General features: G+C 48.4%; 2 protein-coding genes across 2 annotated transcripts in view; both read left to right on the top strand.

Moving 5' to 3' along the window:
• HDLBP (high density lipoprotein binding protein) overlaps nucleotides 1–19,049 on the top strand; it is a 58,439-nt gene that overhangs the window by 7,381 nt on the left and 32,009 nt on the right. The window lies entirely within an intron of this gene.
• LOC133245239 (collagen alpha-1(I) chain-like) overlaps nucleotides 1–19,049 on the top strand; it is a 31,140-nt gene that overhangs the window by 8,643 nt on the left and 3,448 nt on the right. Inside the window, exons 6-11 of the mRNA XM_061413186.1 lie at nucleotides 178–411; nucleotides 677–717; nucleotides 1,092–1,329; nucleotides 1,681–1,706; nucleotides 2,567–2,778; nucleotides 13,234–13,342. Coding sequence (XP_061269170.1) covers nucleotides 178–411; nucleotides 677–717; nucleotides 1,092–1,329; nucleotides 1,681–1,706; nucleotides 2,567–2,778; nucleotides 13,234–13,342 — 860 coding nt within the window. The remainder of the gene's footprint in view (nucleotides 1–177; nucleotides 412–676; nucleotides 718–1,091; nucleotides 1,330–1,680; nucleotides 1,707–2,566; nucleotides 2,779–13,233; nucleotides 13,343–19,049) is intronic.

The raw sequence follows: 19,049 nt of genomic DNA, 5'->3' as shown, positions 1-19,049 counted from the left end.
TGTGCCCTTTAGAATTTTGATTATCATCGAGTCCATCATCAGGCATTTATTTTTCACAAAGTGCATACCCGTCAGTAGATTTTCTGGGAGGAAGTGAACAAATCAGGGTGCCCAGGGCTGAAGCCGCTGAGCGCACGGGGCCTGCGCCTGCAGTGACACGCAGTCCCGTCTGGTCAGCTCTCTCTGCTGGACTCGTCTTCCCACCACCTGTGGCTGCCGCCCGGCTCCACCACTCGTGGCTGCCCCGCAGCGTCACCTTAGGACCCCACAGGCTCCGGGGTGGCCGCCTCTTGGTTTTCCCCGCCCCCAGCCTCATCTGGGCTGCAGGAGAAGCCGCTGCTAGGCTTGTGCTCGTTGTGGCCCTGGTGGTGGCTGGGGCCTGTGTGCTCGGAGGGGACCTGATGGAGGACAGTGTGGCTTCTGCGCCGTGTCCGTGACTCATTTTGCTGAGCTGCAGGGCCTGCTGCAGCCGTGGCAGCTTTCTAGGCTTGCAGGCACCGCCGCCCCTGGTGGCGCTGGCATGGGCTCTGCCTGCACAGAAGGGTTCGGAGCAGCCTCCTCGGCCTTCTGTGTGGCGAGTCAGCTCACGCCCGGGCCACTGGAGCCCGGGAAGCCAAGTGTCCTGCAGCCTGATTTCTGTGCTTCCCACCTTTATCTTTCTCTCTGTTTCTGGCAGCTGATTTGGGTGGGGCTGAGCGTGGGGACCAAGCTCCCAAGGTGGGGCAGTAGCCTCGGCCCAAATGGTCAGGGAGGGCCCTGTGTCTCAGCAGCGGCCGCTCTCTTGGCGGGCAGGGTGCACTGTCTGCTCACCTCAGCTCAGCACCCCTGCTCACAGCTTCTGGACAGGACGGACTGGCCCAGGCTACTTCTGGTTTCTTTGTGGAGGGAGGAAACGACTTTGGTCAGAAGCTGTCTGCGTGCAGCGTTGGCTCTGCTGCATAAACCGGTGTGTGCCCTGGGGAAGTTCCGTTGCACAGATGCGGAGGTGCGCCCCTCCCGCCCCCCGGGTACCATGTGGCCTGGGCGGCTGGGGTTAGAGAAGGGGCCTGGGAGGGAGGGCTCTGCCCCGGCCCGCTGCGTCTGTCCTGCAGACCCTGGGCGTGTGCTCCTGGGGCGAGCAGAGAGCTCGCAGGCACCTGGGGAGCACCGCCTGCCTGGCAACGTCCCTGCCCCTCGGGAGGCCCCCCGGGCCCCTGGAGAGCGCTGCTGTCAGGGTTGCCACAGCAGACGGCTTGGGGGAGATGGCCCAGCGCAGCACTTGCTGCCCCCAGAAGGGCCCGGCCCCTCAGCGCCAGGAGAGGCCAGAGCGGGAGAGCCAGCCGTGCAAGTGTAGAGTTAGAAACCAGTTTTGAAAAGGTGGTGTGCGTTGGCAGTTTCTGCTGCTCTTGAGACTCTGGTTGAGGTGAGTGACGTCTGAGAAGCGGTTCTGCCCCTCAGGGCTCCCTTCTTAGCAGACGGGGTGTGGGTTCTGATGCCTTGAGAACGCATCGTCCTTGCTTTAACTCTCTCTCTCTAAATTAAGGAAGAATAGAGGAGGATAAGGTGCTCTGCTCTTCCTGCCTTTTTGATGTGCTCTTCTGACAGTTAGGAGCCGTGCTTCCCTCGGTGGTGTCCTGTCGCTTATGAACAGGAGGCCGTGGACTTTGTTGGGACTGTAAACTCACTCTTCACCGCTGTCAGGTGGCGCCCTGAGCCTTGGACGTAAGGTGTGAGGTGATGCCAGTTTGGGGTGGACCCCCAGCTTTTGCTGGCCACTGTGAGCAAAATCAGTGCGTTACCCTAATCAGTTTTATTGTGTATGTGTTACTGCTTCCCTGGTGGCTCAGTGGTAGAGAATCTGCCTGCCAGTACAGAAGATGCAGGTTTGATCCATGGTCTGAGAAGATCCCCTGGAGAAGGAAATGGCAACCCACTCCAGTATTCTTGCCGGAAGAGCCCCTTGGACGGAGGAGCCTGGAGGGCTACAGGCCATGCGGTTGCAGAGAGTCAGACACAACTTAGTGACTCAACCGCAGCTATTCATTTCACTGTTACGTGGTAGCTTTCTCATTTCATTGGTACTTAGCTCATTTATAAATACTTTCAGATGGAATTGCTGAATTATATTGGCAGTTTTGACTTTTTCTCCTGAGTATGAGATTAGTTAGGTGGTCCTGTCGCCCTGGCTTGAATCAGTGTGTGTGAGATCAACTTGAAGAATAGTTTTTTTCCTTTAGAAACAAGGCTTCTATTTTGACACGTTTGCTTTTGCTTGGAGCTGACTCTCCCGCCCCTGAGACCAAAGTTCTGTGTTGGCTTTGTCACCGCAGCAGTGAGCTCAGCAGAGCTGCCAGGCTGCCTGTGACCCACACTCAGCCTGGCAGTTTCTGCAGCGTCCAGGCCGGATCCCACTGCAGGCAGAGTGACCTCAGACTTGCTGCTGTTGGGGGCCGTCCCCTCATTTCACAGGCGCTGGAGGTGAGCGTCGTGTTCCCTTGCGATTGGTGCGCGCGGCTCTTTCTGAAAGATGGGGCAGAGGCGATAGGACGGTGCTACTGGGAGAGGCAGCTTTCTGTGGTCTTTGAAGGCACACTCGGCTCCCCGGCCCGGGAACCGCGTCGCTCCTGGAGCGGCGGGGCGTGGCGGCCTCTCGCGCTCCGCGGCTGGGCTTCAGGTGTGCCGCCTGCCGGCGCGCCGTGGGCTGGAGGGCCTGGGCGCGAGCCGCAGCCCTGACTCCTCTGGACGGCTCCACACTGTGTGTGCGTCGTGTCGGGACTGGACCTCCGAGGGAGACATGGCGTGAGAGGACTTCCTGTCCAGTCTCACGTGCATAGTTACTAGGTTACTGTTATCAGTTAGTCTGTGGCTTCGCTGAAGGTGTATGGTTTTTGTTTCAGCATATTAGGAACTTACTCATGTGCATTAGGAGGCTTCTTACAGGGTGCTTTTCATTCCAGTGTCTCTTTTCTTGTCTGCCCGTCTCCTCACCCCAGTCCTGCAGTGGTGGTGCCGTGTGTCTCCTCTCTTTTAGCCGTTGCTGATGGGGTGGGCGGCCTCCTAGCCCAGCCTGAATGTCGCCGCGCTCTCCCTGGGTGGTGTCCGCTTCATGCAGCGTGGCTGGCCCAGTACTGCCTGCTCAGTTCTGCTTCTTGGTCAGAGAGCAGCCTGTCGTGGCTGGCTCCGAGGGCGCATCCTTCCCGGACGTGGTGTCTGAAAAGCTCTGAGAGTGCCTCTGGACTCCGTCAGGCCTCCTGCCGCCTCTAGGGGCGCGCCCCGGGAGCCCCCGTGGGGACCCTGGCGCTGTCTGAGGTGTGCTGCTCAGCACCTGGACATGCACTGTGAGCAGCTTCCCTGGCGCGGTCTGATGGTTAAAAGGCGGCTTTCGGGAGCTCTGAGCAGATAGCGTGTAACAGGCTCTAGCATTGTCACGGTGTATCACGTTCAGCTAGAAACGCTGTCAGGCGACATAGACTGGGTGAAAAGTGCGCTGATCTAAATAGTGAACTCCGTTGTCGTTCATTCACTGTGGTGTCCGACTCTGTGCCACACCGTGGACTGTAGCTCGCCGGGCTCCTCTGTCCTCCACTGTCTCCCGGACCTTGCTCAAACTCACGTCCATCGAGTCAGTGATGCCATCCAACCATCTCGACCTCTGTTGCCCCCTTCTCCTCCTGCCCTCAGTCTTTCCCAGCATCAAGGTCTTTTCCAGTGAGTCAGCTCTTCGCATCAGGTGGCCAAGGTATTGCAGTTTCAGCTTTAGCATCATTCCTTCCAAAGAAATCCCAGGGCTGATCTCCTTCAGAATGGACTGGTTGGATCTCCTTGCAGTCCAAGGGACTCTCAAGAGTCTCCTCCAGCACCCCAGTCTGAAAGCATCAATTGTTCGGCGCTCAGCCTTCTTTATGTGTCAACCCTCACATCCGTACATGACCACTGGAAAAACCACAGCCTTGCCTAGATGGACCTTTGTTGGTGGAGTGAACGCAGAGTTCACCAGATGTGATTAGAATTGGGTTTTGACTCTGAGTTGAATTGTCAGTGTCATGTGCAGCCCTGTCCTACGTCAGTGTGTTTGTTTCCAAATTAAGCTGTTTATTTTTTCTAATCACAAAGGTAGTGCTATCCTCCATTTAGATATTTAAGAAAAAAAATTCTAGCACGTACTTTCCGAGCAGTTGCAGCCATGGTGCAGGGCAGATGTTTCTGCGCCACCGGCAGGTGGCTGGGGCCGTGAAGCCCTGGCGGTGCCGGTGTGTGTCCTGCAGACGGGACACTCGGCGCAGCCGCCACCGTGCATCCTTAGCACCTGCAGGCCGGTTCGCATTGGCTCCGCCTTACCGTGGCTTTCCTGGCTGTGACGCTTAATGGTCACAAGCAGTTCTTTCGCTAGTGTCTCTGAGTGGGCTTGTGGGTTTTCTTTGGGTTAGATCAGGTTTCGCGCCTTCGGCTGGAATGGCACAGGTGTGCTGGGCCTTCTTGGCCTTGGGTCCCCCCAGGACACAGTTTCAGTTTGTCTGCTCTGGGATGGGTCACTTGAAGGTAGAGTCTGCACACTTGGCAGCTGTGAAGTCTTTGTGGTTAACGACTGTGTGGGGGGAGGTGGTTTTGAAACTAAGTATCTGTTGCTTCAGGTCTTCTCAGTCACTCTAGGCTAAGAGTTTCCCATTTTATTCAGCTGGTTGTCATTTTTTATTGTTATTTATTTTGGTGTTCCTATGGTCCTGGGTTTGGCCACTGGAAGCCCCTTAAGGCCCGTCCTGTGTCCTGGCTCGGGGGAGTCCCCACCGCTCGCGTGCAGCCCCTGCTGTATGGTCAGCCCTGCACGCCGTCACGTGGACCCGGTCCCCGCTTTGAAGGCAGCCTTCTGTGCTCTCCGTGCGCCCTCCTGAGGCTGCTCCGGAGCCCACTTCATGGGCGGTGACGCCTGCCGTATGGTGTCGGCGCGTCGCTGTGCAGTCCGTGACCACCTTCCCTCTGGTGCACACGTGTCTTTCTCATTCTCGGCGTGTCACGGCGCTCCTCTGAGCCTCCTTACACCTGTGTGCGGTGCTGCTGCTTCTGGTGAGCAGCTTCTTTGGATGTTACCACTGAATTGGATTGTGTGTGTTTGTTGTTTGTTAAATGTTTTTAAATTGCTTCTAATGTTACACATCCTCAGTGATCAGGAGCCTGTTTTCCTCACCGTTTCAGAACTGGTTGCATGACTTTTGCTCATCTTTGTTGACCTCATAGTATGAGGACTAAATGAGGATGAACACACGAATTCCTGTGTTTATGCAGTGTGTGTTAGTTTCCTGTGAACTATGTGTTGAGATGTTTTCCAGCCAGAGGAGAACTCCGTGTACCCTGACTTCTGCATTAGGTCGCCTTCAGTGTGAAACTAAAGCTCTCGTAGACTCGAGTGCGTCTGTATCTTCCTTGGTGGCCTCTAGTCTGGATCATCAGTTGGCTGTCCTCCCCAGTCTTCCTGTCTCTTCACCCTCAGGTTTCTAACCCAGCTGAAATGTACTTTGGTTTCTGTTGTGAGGTGGGGATCAGTCTTTATGTTTTTCAAAATGGCTTGCAAGTGGGCCCAGCTCTGTTGATTGTCTAGACCCGCCTTCCTTGCTGACTTGAAGTGGCGTTTGTTTCAAATGCTAAACTCACGGATACACCTGAGTTTGCTTCATTTATCCATTTTCCTCTTCCTTAGCCGAAACCCCAAGTACTAATGACTTGCTTTATGGTGTGCTTTGCTAATTTTAGGTTGAATCCCCCACTTTTTTCTTTTTTTCAAATAACCTAGGACAGTTTTATTTTTAGGTGAATCTAGGAAAACCACCCCCCCGCCTTTTTTTTTGACAGTACATATATATTTTTTTTAAAAACCTACTGGGACCTTGTGTTACGTTTCCTATGGCTGCCAAAATAAATTATGACAAATGTAATAGCTTAAAACAACAGAAATTTCTTCTCTCAGTTCTGGAGCTGGAATCTGACACCTGGCCGTCTGCTCTCCCTCTGGCGCTCCTGCCTCCAGCCTCTCGTGGCTGCCCCTGTGTCCCGCCTCTGCCTCCATCTTCATGATACCCTGACCTCTGTGTGGTCTCTTCCTCTCTTTCAGAAGGACCCACTCAGATAATTCAGGGTAGTCTTCACTCACTTCTGGAAAGACTTTTTTTTCCAGGTAGAGTAATGTTTAAATTCCAAATAGCAGGACCTGGTATCTTTGGGTGGCTGTAGCTCTGCTGACCACAGATGTCATTCGGCATTTCTCTGAGGGTGTAGGTGGACTTAGGGGAAGACAGACATCTCGGAGGTCAGTCTCCCCGAGAGTGGCGCTGCTCTGCGACTCAGGCATCTCGCATGGGCTTTGTTTTGGCAACACCGAGCCTCCCTTCAGCTTCCTAACTCTTCACTGTAACAGAGGGGTTTTCTAAACAGAGGGCCATCCACAGGTACTGGCGTTTGTCTCTTAGCTTCATTATTTCTCCTTAAGTTGCATGTTTGACAGTCTTTGACCATGGTATCAATAGACATCTTTGCTGGTTTGTTACTTAATAGGATAATTTTGGCTTTTCACTAAATGTGGTATGTTTTTCTTCTGGGAAATGTTCTTCATGTGGCCATTTCCTTCTGTTCCTGAAATTATATTCCATAGGAAGTAAGGAATAGGTGCTGAGTTTCATCAGCCAGATGGGCTTTTTTAAATGGCATCTTTCAGTTCTGCATATATGTTTGTGCACCTTCTCTGGGCTCTGTGTGTGAGATTACATTACCTAATAACGAGTCCTCACTGCGTCCCTCGCACAGACCTGCTTACTCATGGTGCCTTGTTCTCTGAGTTCAGAGTGGATTTATCGGGCTGGTGTTTTAACTTTGTAAACTAGTGTGTAGTTGATCGTCTTTTCTCTGCAGCTCCCTCGCATTGTTTGGGGAGCCACCCTTGCCACCGTGTGCAGGCCGTGTGTTGGGGATGAAGCGGCCCAGCTTGTGGGAGCACCCTGATTAACTGTGGCTAACAGACATACTCCATCCCCTTGGCCCCTGACGGGCTCAGAACCCAACCAGTGCCAGTGAGACTCAAAATAATCCCTGGAGCTCTCATGGGGCAAAGAAGCTCTTACATCTTTGGGAGCTACCAGAAGATAAATTACTGCCATTTATCACCCCGTTCTTACCTTCGGCACCAGGTGCCCAGAGCCCCATCCCTGTGCGCTTGTGTTTTCCATGTGCTCTTCCCTTGTCTGACAGGCTTGAAAGAGTTAATTGCTTTTTTCAGAGAAATTGATTTTAGTTATGTTTTTTTCTGATTTTGGTTTTGATTTACCAAATCAGCTGTATTTTGGTTGTTTTTGTTTTCTATTTCACCAATTCTTTATTTATTCCATGTACTTTCTTTGATTTTTCTGTTTTCCGTCTTAAATGCTTATTGGCTCGTTTATCTTCATTTCTCCTTGTAAAATTTATAAAATTTGCAAGTTTGATTCATCCTCCGAGGATAGCTTTGTACACCCTGCTAAGCAGTGCTCTTTGATCTTTTCCTTTTCTGAACCCCTTATTGTTAGAAAAACCTTCAAACATAGCCAGATAGGAGAGGATATGGATACTTCATACACCTGTCACACAGCTCCAACAGTGGTCAGAGTTTTGCCATTTTTATTCATCTTCCCTGCTTGTTCCACACTGGTCATAGTTTGAACGTTGAGTATTTTAAGGCAAAGCCCACTTCATGTCACTTGTGAATACTTTAGCATGTATCTTCAGTAGGTGAGGGCTTTAAAGAAATTATACCTAACAAAATTAGCTACATTTTGTTACTATCACCCAGTATCTGTTCTGTGTTCCATTTTCTCCAAATGTCAGAGGATATGTTTTTCAAGTCTCCATGGTCTGGACTGGGTCAGTTGTTTGTGATGGTGGCGCGTCCACTGATCCTCATTATTTCCTGTAAACTGGTAGCTACATCTGGATGCTTAGTTCGTTGGGGAGGGGTGTTTCGGGTTTGGGGGTTTTGTTTGTTTTTGCCAAGAAGGAGTAGGGAGGGTGTCAAGAACACGGCCTAGATTGTGCTGGGTCGGGCATGTGCATTCTGCCAGGAGGCGCGGTGTCTGGCTGTCTTGCTGTTGGCTGTGTTACAATCGATCAGTGAATGTAGTGCCAGCAGGCTGCCTCTGCCCCTTATAAAGTTTTGCATTGCCCGTTATCTCGTGGGCTCAGCAGGCCTTTTGCTTCTTTCCCCTGTGTGGTTGGTGTATTAGTTTCCTGTTGCTGATGTAACGAGTCACCAGGAACTTGGCTGAAGTCAGCCTCCGTGGGGTCAGGTTGAGGTGTCAGCAAGACTCCCTTCAGGGGTTCTGGAAAGAATCCAGTTCTTGCTTTTCACAGCTTCTTGCACCCCCTGTGAGCGTGAGTGCCCCTCTTACATAGTCTCCCATCTCGTGGTCTGACCTAGTTCACGGTTCACGCTCACAGGCTCCAGGGCTGCGCACACGGATGCCTTTGGGGCCATGATTTAGCCTACAGTAGACAGTTGCAAAATGAGGACTTCTCTAGTTTTGTTTGTACATTTACTTATTGGCATTTTTGTATGAAGGTTTCTCTTACTAATTCTGATTACTTTGAAATACAGTTCCTATTGGAGAGAAAAGAGAAATTATTTCTTTTCATTTATTCATGTTTAGAGTATATTTGGACTAGCAACTTCTGAAGCAACAATGCATTTTTGTTACTCCCCCCCAGTACTATGAACTTGTAGATAGATAGATATATATGTATAATATATATAGGTGTCTTGCAACCCCCTGAAGCAGTTTTTTCTGGAATTACCTTTCATTGGGGTTTTCTCTGGTGTGGCACACAGGCTTAGTTGCTTTGCACATATGGGATCTTGCTGGCTGCTCCTGCTGCTAAGTTGCTTCAGTCATGTCTGACTCTGTGCGACCCCATAGACGGCAGCCCACCAGGCTTCTCTGTCCCTGGGATTCTGCAGGCAAGGACACTGGAGTGGGTTGCCATTTCCTTCTCCAATGCATGAAAGTGAAAAGTGAAAGTGAAGTTGCTCAGTCGTGTCCGACTCGTAGCAACCCCATGGACTGCAGCCTACTGGGCTCCTCCGTCCATGGGATTTTCCAGGCAAGAGGACTGGAGTGGGGTGCCGTTTTCTTCTCCAGTGCATGCATGCATGCATGCATGCTAAGTCGCTTCAGTTGTGTCCGACTGTACGCCCCTATGGACAGCAGCCCTCCAGGCTCCTCTGGCCGCAGGATTTTCCAAGCAAGAATACTGGAGTGGGTTGCCATTTCCTTCTCCTGGGATCTTGCCAGACCACGGATTAAACCCGTGTCCCCTGCATTTCCCACTGTACTACCAGCGAAGACCTGAAACAGTTCTTTTGATAGTCCAGATTGTTCCTGCAAGTTGACTTCTGCATTCTTTGGAGGTGACCCCTTTTGCCTATGACTGCATCCTTGCTCCCTGCTGCAACACGACATCCCATCTTGTGGCCGGGGTGCAGCCGTCTTCTCTCACGGTGGGGAGTGGCCAGGGTGCAGCCGTCTCCTCTCACGGTGGGGAATGGTGTCCACGGCCACGGTCTGTGTGCTCAGACAACACATTGCTTTCCTAGCAGATAGGCCTGGGAAGCAGCCATGAATATCAGATCAGATCAGATCAGTCGCTCAGTCGTGTCCGACTCTTTGCGACCCCATGAATCGCAGCACGCCAGGCCTCCCTGTCTATCACCAACTCCCGGAGTTCACTCAGACTCACGTCCATAGAGTCAGCGATGCCATCCAGCCATCTCATCCTCTGTCGTCCCCTTCTCCTCCTGCCCCCAATCCCTCCCAGCATCAGAGTCTTTTCCAGTGAGTCAACTCTTCGCATGAGGTGGCCAAAATACTGGAGTTTCAGCTTTACCATCCTTCCTTCCAAAGAAATCCCAGGGCTGATCTCCTTCAGAATGGACTGGTTGGATCTCCTTGCAGTCCAAGGGACTCTCAAGAGTCTTCTCCAACACCACAGTTCAAAAGCATCAATTCTTTGGCACTCAGCCTTCTTCACTGTCCAACTCTCACATCCATACATGACCACAGGAAAAACCATAGCCTTGACTAGATGAACCTTTGTTGGCAAAGTAATGTCTCTGCTTTTGAATATGCTCTCTAGGTTAGTCATAACTTTCCTTCCAAGGAGTAAGCGTCTTTTAATTTCATGGCTATGAATATAGGTGTTTCCAATTCAGGTAACTATCTGCATGGTTTTTACTTATGCTGAAAATTGGTTTTTAAGGATGATAACCTGATCCAACAATGTAGAATAGTTTTAGAATGACAGTAACTAATGTTTCTAGGTTTATCCCACTTGGAATACACCGTCAAGTTACTGTGTTTTAAAGTGTTTTCTCTGATGCTTATGCCATGTTGTGACATTTTTATTTAGGTTGCTTTCCAATTTTTTTACTAAAACTGTTAATGAGGTATAGTAAACATATAGAGAACTATGCAAATCCTTAGTGAAGATTGAGCCATAAACAGTAACTGAACCTCCCATATAACCAGCATCAAGATAAAGAAGCAGGACTTAATTGTTTTTAGAGTTTATTTTTCTTTGATTTATATGGTTCTAGAGGCAAAGGGTCCATACAGTCAAAGCTATAGTTCTTCCACTAGTCATGTACGGATGTGAGAGTTGGACCGTAAAGAAGGCTGAGCGCCAAAGAATTGATGCTTTCAAATTGTGGTGTTGGAGAAGACTCTTGAGAGTCCCTTGGACAGCAAGGGAATCAAACCAGTCAATCCTAAAGGAAATCAGTCCTGAATAGTCATTGGAAGGACTGATGCTGAAGCTGAAGCTCCAGTGCTTTGGCCACCTGGTATGAAGAGCTGACTCTGGAAAGAACCCTGATGCTGGGAAAGATTGAGGGCAAGATGAGAAGAGGGATGACAGAGAATGAGATGGTTGGATGGCATCACCAAGTCAGTGGACATGAATTTGAGCAGACTCTGGGAGATAGTGAAAGACAGGGAAGCCTGGTGTGCCGCAGTCCACGGGGCTGCACGGGGTCGGACACGACCGAGCTGCTGACACCAGCAGAGGCACAGGGAGCCGTGGGGCTGGTCGGCCACACGGTCGGCGCGCTGCTCCCACGTGACGACTCGAGCGGCGCGTGGTTGTCGTCAGCTTCATTTGGAACAGCTGGCAGGTTCTACTGGGACAGCTGTCCTTTCAACGTGCATTTAAAAAACCAAAATTGGTGAATTTCTGTGTAGTCGTTTTAATATTGAAGATGGAAGAAAAACAATATTTTTGCCATATTGTGCTTTATTATTTAAAGAAATGGTAAAAACACAACTGAAACACACAAAAAAGATTTGTGCAGTGTATGGAGAAGGTGCTGTCACGAATGAAATGTATCAAAGTGGTTTTTGAAATTTTGTGCTGGAGAGTCTCTCTGGACGATGCTCCATGGTCGAGTAAACCAGTTGAAGTTGACAGCAGTCAAATCAAGACATTAATTGAAAACAGTCAATGTTATACCACACTGGAGATGGCTGACATACTTAAACATCCAAATCAAGCATTGAAAATCATTTGCACCATTTGATGTTTTGGGTTCGCTATAAATGGGGAAAAAAAAAACCACCTTTTTCATCATATTGCTGCAGGCAGTTCTCTACTTAAATGTAACAAAAATTCTCCATTTTTGAAACACACTTTGAAGGGCAGTGAAAAGTGGATATGGTACAATAATGTGGAACGGAAGAGCTCGCGGGCAAGTGAGAAGGACCACCAGCCACGCCACAGGCCAACCCTCATCCAATGAAGGTGGTGTGTGTGTGGTGGGATTGGAAGCTGCCAAGTCGCTCAGTCATGTCAGACTCTGTGCGACGCTATGGACTGCAGCCTACTGCAGCGTCCATGGGATTTTCCAGGCCACAGTACTGGAGTGGGTGCCATCGCCTGCTCCTAGGGATTGGAAGGGAGCCTCTATTATGAGCTGCTTCTGGAAAACCAAACGATTAATTCCAACAAGTCCTGCTCAAAGTAAACCAGCTGAAAGCACCACCTGATGAGACGCGTCCAGCATAAATCTTCCGTCAGGATAACCAAGACTGCACGCTCCTTTGATGACCAGGCAGTAACTGTTTCAGCCTGACTGGGAAGTTCTGATTCATCCACGTATCCACCAGACATTGCACCTTCAGATTTCCATTTATTTCAGGTTTGACAGAATTCTCCATCTCCTCCTGACAGAGGAAACATGGCCTTTGAAGAGGTGGGTGAGCCCAGGGTCGCCAAGCAGACAAGAGCCCACCGAGGCTCCTGCTGGAGAGAAGAAAATCTGAAGACCAGGTGTTTCTGCTCCTTCCGCTGTAGAAGAGCATTCCGTTTCTGTTTGGACAGGACTGGTTCTAATTCTTAAATATTCAAGTGTAGGTTTACCTAGCTCTATATTCATAGCAAAGTTTCTTATAAACTTGAGCTAAGCTCATTCTAACTCGTGGAACTTTTGTATGTAAATTGCAGGAAGAAAAACATCTCCAAGTATATTGCCCTAGGTCAGATTTGGGGTTATTTTGTTTCTTGTGGGTTAATCGCAGGACTTGGGGGGAGCCTGCCTGAGCCCTCCTGACGCGGCCTTCCTCGTCCTGTTTTTCCAGACAGTCCACAAGCCTGTGTGTGGAGGGCTGCTCTGAAGCGTGGCCTGCACCTGGAAGCAGGTGTTGCTTTCTCTAATGACACAATCAAAGACAGAGCGCAGAGGAGTCCTCTGATGGAGACAGCCGCCCAGTGAGGCGCGGGGAGGCTTCCCGGTCTCCGGTGGGAAGGGATCTGCCCGGGTTTCCAGGCGCGAGGCCCCGAAGGCGTGGCCCGAGGCGGAGGGAGTCTGTGCTCCCCGATTGTGCTGCTGGCAGGGCTCGGCCTCTGCGTCTTCCAGACGCCGAGAGACTGTGCGCCGGTGCGTCTGGATCCCGAGGCTTCACGCGGTTAGGGGAGAGCCGTGTCCTCTCTAGCCCGTCACCCAGACACCACCGCGGAGAAGGCTTGTTGCTGTAAACGTGGTCTAAGACCACATGAGAAAGGCCTGTGACCCTGGCTTCTGCTCGTCGTAGCCGACCGGCTTCAGACGAAGAGCCCCTCCGTCTCCTCCAGGCGGGGGTCTGCGCTGGAGAGAGGCGCGCAGTGTGGTCTCGCCTGCGTGCTCAGCCCGGCCCGCCCACCATCTGGAAGAGGCGTGTGGACTGCGCGCTTTTCTGTGCGCTCCGCTCCCAGAGCCGTAAACCTGCTGTCCTTTCACGTCAGTGAGAGCGCTCCTCCGTCGCTCGGGCGCTGCCACCGCTCGGTGTCCGACCGTGCGCCGGGCCTGGTCTCCCTGGCCCAGGTGCCCTAGAGGTGCTTCATGCGGACAGACGTGCCTCTGACACAACTGGGCACGTAGCATCAGCACAGTGGAGAGCGGCCCCTCTGCCGCGCGGACGCTGACCAGGCCTCTGCTGCATAACCCCGTCCTACACGAACCAGACTCCCGACGCATCGTCCGTTTCTCTTTGCTTTTATTTCCTTGTTTGGTGTTATTTTTACGTTACGTGATTAAATGAGAAGCAAGCCTTGCGTGAGCGTGGTTGGGGGGGGGGGGGGCGGTGGCGGGGCGTGCGTGCAGTGTCGCAGGCGGGGCTGGGGTCAGGGCGTCCGTGGGCACAGTGGCGTCAGGCATAGTTGCTGGGAGAAAGGAGACTTGGACGTGTGTGGACGTCGGTCAAGAGGGTACAGTTCTCTTCCTGCTAAGAACAACACAGGCGGCCAGCCTTTCGCTCCTATGAGAATGCAAACAGTACCTGTATCTTTGGGTATGTTGAAAATTCTGAAAGAGATGGGAATACCAGACCACCTGACCTGCCTCTTGAGAAACCTATATGTAGGTCAGGAAGCAACAGAACTGGACATGGAACAACAGACTGGTTCCAAATAAGAAAACGAGTACGTCAAGGCTGTATATAGTCACCCTGCTTATTTAACTTTTATGCAGAGTACATCATGAGAAACGCTGGGCTGGAAGAAGCACAAGCTGGAATCAAGATTGCCAGGAGAAACATCAATAACCTCAGATATGCAGATGACACCACCCTTATGGCAGAAAGTGAAGAGGAAATAAAAAGCCTCTTGATGAAAGTGAAAGAGAAGAGTCAAAAAGTTGGCTTAAAGCTCAACATTCAGAAAACTAAGATCGTGGCATCTGGTCCCATCACTTCATGGCAAATAGATGGGGAAACAGTGTCAGACTTTATTTTGGGGGCTCCAAAATCACTGCAGATAGTGATTGCAGCCATGAAATTAAAAGACGCTTGCTCCTTGGAAGAAAAGCTATGACCAACCTAGATAGCATATTCAAAAGCAGAGACGTTATTTTGCCAACAAAGGCCCGTCTAGTCAAGGCTATGGTTTTTCCAGTAGTCATGTATGGATGTGAGAGTTGAACTCTAAAGAAAGCTGAGCGCAGAAGAATTGATGCTTTTGAACTGTGGTGTTGGAAAAGACTCTTGAGACTCCCTTGGACTGCAAGGAGATCCAACCAGTCCATTCTAAAGGAGATCAGTCCTGGGTGTTCTTTGGAAGAATTGATGCTAAAGCTGAAACTCCAGTACTTTGGCCACCTCATGCAAAGAGTTGACTCATTAGAAGAGACCCTGATGCTGGGAGGGATTGGGGGCAGGAGGAGAAGGGGACGACAGAGGATGAGATGGCTGGATGGCATCACTGACTCAATGGACATGAGTTTGGATGAACTCCGGGAGTTGGTGATGAACACGGAGGCTTGGCGTGCTGCAATTCATGGGGTTGCAAAGAGTCGGACACGACTCAGCAACTGAACTGAACTGAATGAGTATATATATGGAAGCTCTAAGAAGAAGGGAAATTGTACCTAAAGTACAGTGTATAATCATACTGGTCCTCAGAGAGGCCACTCAGTCCTCCTCCCAGCCACAGCAGCACGCTCATACCATTGCTGTCCTCAAGGTTTTTTTTTCCTTGCCAATTTGAGAGGTGAAATATAGACTCTCATCCTACCTTCAAACCTTTTTTTAAATTACAAATGAAATGTTTCCTGCATGTCTGTGAAAGATCTTTGTATCTTGCCTTTGTTTTTTAATGGGTTTATTAGAGTGGAAGAAAGACTGTACACCACGTGGTCACTTGTCTCTAAGGTCTTTGAGACCATGTCCTCTGCCCTCAGGTGCTTGTGGGAGAGGAGAGATTTTCGTGACTGAGACAAATGAAGTTATGAAGTTTATTAATAAGAAGAATACTTTGTCAGGTTACGTTTCTTTCTGGCTTGGTTTGGAAAACCCACTGTGCAGCACTGCTGTTGAGGAAGAGCTACAGACATAATTTAAAATTTTCTAGTACCCACTCTAAAAATGTAAAAAGAAGCAAGTGAAATTTAAGTTTGATAATGTATTGTTTAACCTAATGCAAAACACTACCATTTCCACATGTGATCAACATAAAGTCATTGATAAGATGTTTTACACTGTGTTTATTGTACTGCCTCCAAAAACTGTATTTTAGACTTTGCAAAATTGTATATATGTACATATTTTATGGTAGTTATAAAATATTTATGTACATATATATAGAAATACTGTATAAATGAAAATTATATAAACTCTGATTACAGAATTATACACACATGCACATACATGGCCCGCTTGGGATTTAAGTAGTGTTTGCACTGAATTTCTATGCAAAAAAATAGAAATTATTTTTCTAGTTATTCTCCCTAACTAGAGAATTGCAGTTTGTATGTTTAATTTAGCTTTACTGTATAGATGAGTAGGTCATTTCTCCATTTATTTTGTTTTTTTCTGTATTTTGACAAAGGTTTTTACAGTATTCTCCATAAAACCTACTTTCTTACTAGATTTATTCCTAACAGTCTGTTGGTGACATTTTAGAACATGATTGATTTTGTGTGCTGATCTTGTTTCCAGAAAACTTACTGAGTTCCTGGTTTAATTCTAACAGTGTGTTCATAAAGACCTTCCTGGATCTTGTACTTACAACTGTACTGTCTGGCACTGGCAGCCTTATGTCCAGTCATGCCTGCTATCTTCCTGCCGTACTGCCCTGGTTAGATTCCCTCTGCAGGCTTGAATAGAAAAAGCTCAACAGCCTGTTTCCTCGTGACCCCGAGACGAGCGCCTCTGCTGAGGTGCCCATCACTGAGTTAGGGAATGGGTCCCTGTCTCCTCGTGACCCCAGGACGAGCGCCTCTGCTGAGGTGCCCATCGCTGAGTTGGGGAATGGGTCCTTGCATTTCTAGTTGGTATCAGGAGCGGGCAGACTGTCTCTTTATTCTTTATCCTCAAGTAAACCACATTCTTTATTTGAATGGTTTGAGATGATAAAATCATTCCTGCTTCAGTGCTAATAATGTGGTGAATTATTTTAATCTATTTTCCTGATACTTAGCACCTTGCATAATTGGATTAAACTTGACTTTATCATTATATATTACACATTTGTTTTTACATCTTTGAATCCGTTGGCTAGATTATTTTAGGCTTTTGTTTTTAAGTACCTAATGAAATTCACACATTCTCTCTCCTCACCTGGGAGGTACTGAAGCCCCCTGGCTTCGTGAGTAAGTTGGGAAGACAATTTCTTGGGGCCTCCTTACGGAAGCACCTGGGTCTGCCTTTTTGTTGTGACTTTTATGTTTGTTTCTTCAAATATTGGAGCGTGTTATTTAAACTTTCTTTTCCTTACAGATTCAGTTTGGGTAACTTATTTTCCTAAAAATTACCCATTTAATGTAAGTTTTTGATATTTCAGAGTCTCTATTGTAGTTGCAGCTTTTGCCACCCCCCTCTCCCTTTGAATTCTTCCACCAGCTTCCCTGGTGGCTCAGATGGTAAAGCATCTGCCTGCAATGTGGGAGATCCAGGTTCAGTCCCTGAGTTGGGACAATCCCCTGGAGAAGGAAATGGCAACCCACTCCAGTATTCTTGCCTGGAAAATCCCATGGACAGAGAAGCCTGGTAGGCTACAGCCCATAGGGCCGCAAAGAGTCGGACACGACTGAGCGACTTCACTTTGAATTCTTCAGTCACTTCAGTTCATTCAGTCGCTCAGTGGTGTCTGACTCTGTGGCCCCATGGACTGCAGCACCCCAGGCCTCCCTGTCCATCACCACCTCCCGGAATTTACTCAGACTCAAGTCCATTGAGTCGGTGATGCCATCCAACCATCTCATCTTCTGTCGTCCCCTTCTCTTCCTGCCCTCAATCTTTCCCAGCACCAGGGTCTTTTCCAGCAAGTCAGCTCTTCGCATCAGGTGGCCAAAGTATTGGAGTTTCAGCTTCAGCATCAGTCCTTCCAATGAACACCCAGGACTGATCTCCTTTAGGATGGACTGCCTGGATCTGCTTGCAGTCTAAGGAACTCTCGAGTCTTCTCCAACACCACAGTTCAAAAGTATCAATTGTTTGGCACTCAGCTTTCTATATAGTCCAAGTTTCACATCCATACATGAATACTGGAAAAACCATAGCTTTGACTAGATGGGCCTTTGTTGGCAATGTAATCTCTGCTTTTTAATATGCTGCCTAGGTTGGTCATACGTCTTTTAATTTCATGGTTGCAATCACCATCTGCAGTGATTCTGGAACCCCAAAAAAACAGTCTCTCACCGTTTCCACTGTTTGCCTATCTATTTGCCATGAAGTGATGGGACCAGACACCATGATCTGAGTTTTCTGAATGTTGAGTTTTAAGCCAACTTTTTCATTCTCCTCTTTCACTTTCATCAAGAGTCTCTTTCGTTTTTATTTGCTAAAATAATCTAGCAAACTGAATTCTTTGAATTCTTAGTATCGCCTATTCTTGCCTATTCTGTTTTTTTCACTGATTGTTTTTGCTGGAGATCCAACGAGTTCTTTTACATTTAGCTCAGTCTGTTCTCTGTGCTGTGTGTCCTTAACTTCATTGATTTCTTTATTTTTATTTCCTTTAGGTTTATTGTTTTTCTAATATTAGAAGAGGTTAACTAGCTAGTTTTTACATTTTCCTCTTCACTAGTATGATGGCTAAGATACTATTTTCAGATCTTCTTGGATCCATGAGTTATTTAGGAGCAAGTTTTAAAACTTCTAGGCTTTCAAACATTTTAACTTCTAATTAATTGTGTTGTGGTCACAGAATATCTAATTTTTTGGCCATTTGTTGAAAAAAAAAAAAAAGTTGGCCTTAGCTCCTGGTCAATTTTGTAAAAGTTAAATGTGTTCTTGGAAAGAATGTGCTTTCTAATCATTGGGCAAAGGATTATATAAGTCCAATAAAGTAGGTTTTAACTGCATTGTTTTAACTTTCTGTGCATTTTTAATCTCCATAATCTGTTACCAAGAGTTGTCAGTCTTCCTTTATAATCTTGGCTGTATCAATTTATAATAAGCTTCAGCTTTTACTTAATATACTTTGTAGCTACAACTGGATACATACAGAATCAGAGCTGACTTTATTCTTGAGCGTCTTTGTTGTCAGTACTGCTTATCCTACAGTCTGTTGTATCTGAAGACGACACAGGTTGCCCAGCTTCAGTGTGTCAGTAGTTGCCTGGGCACTTCTTCCACCTCCATCTTTTCACACTAAGTGTCTGTGTCCTTGTAGCTTGGGGTTCTTAAATAGCGCATAGCTGGACTTTGTAACTGGGTAGTTAGTATATACTAACATCAGATTATTTCCACATCTGGATTCATTTCTTCCACTGCATTTTGTGCTTTATTTATCTTGCTTTTAAATTGCTTCTTTTTTTTACTTCTCTTGCTTCCCAGTGTTGTGTTTTTTCTCTTTTACTTGATAATTAGTAATACAAAATAACAACCCTGAACCTACAGTCTGATACAAGTTCTAGAACATTGCCAATGACTTCCTGGTGCCTCAGATGGTGAAGAATCTGCCTACAATGCAGGAGATGCAGGTTCAATCCTTGGGTCGGGATGATTCCCTGGTGTAGGAAATGGCAACCCCTCCATGCATTGGAGAAGGAAATGGCAACCCACTCCAGTGTTCTTGCCTGGAGAATCCCAGGG

This window comes from Bos javanicus, chromosome 3 (genome assembly GCF_032452875.1).
Source record: "Bos javanicus breed banteng chromosome 3, ARS-OSU_banteng_1.0, whole genome shotgun sequence".
Lineage (NCBI taxonomy): Eukaryota > Metazoa > Chordata > Mammalia > Artiodactyla > Bovidae > Bos > Bos javanicus.
Note: the sequence above shows the minus strand (reverse complement) of the source record. Positions and strands in the feature narration are given on the sequence as shown.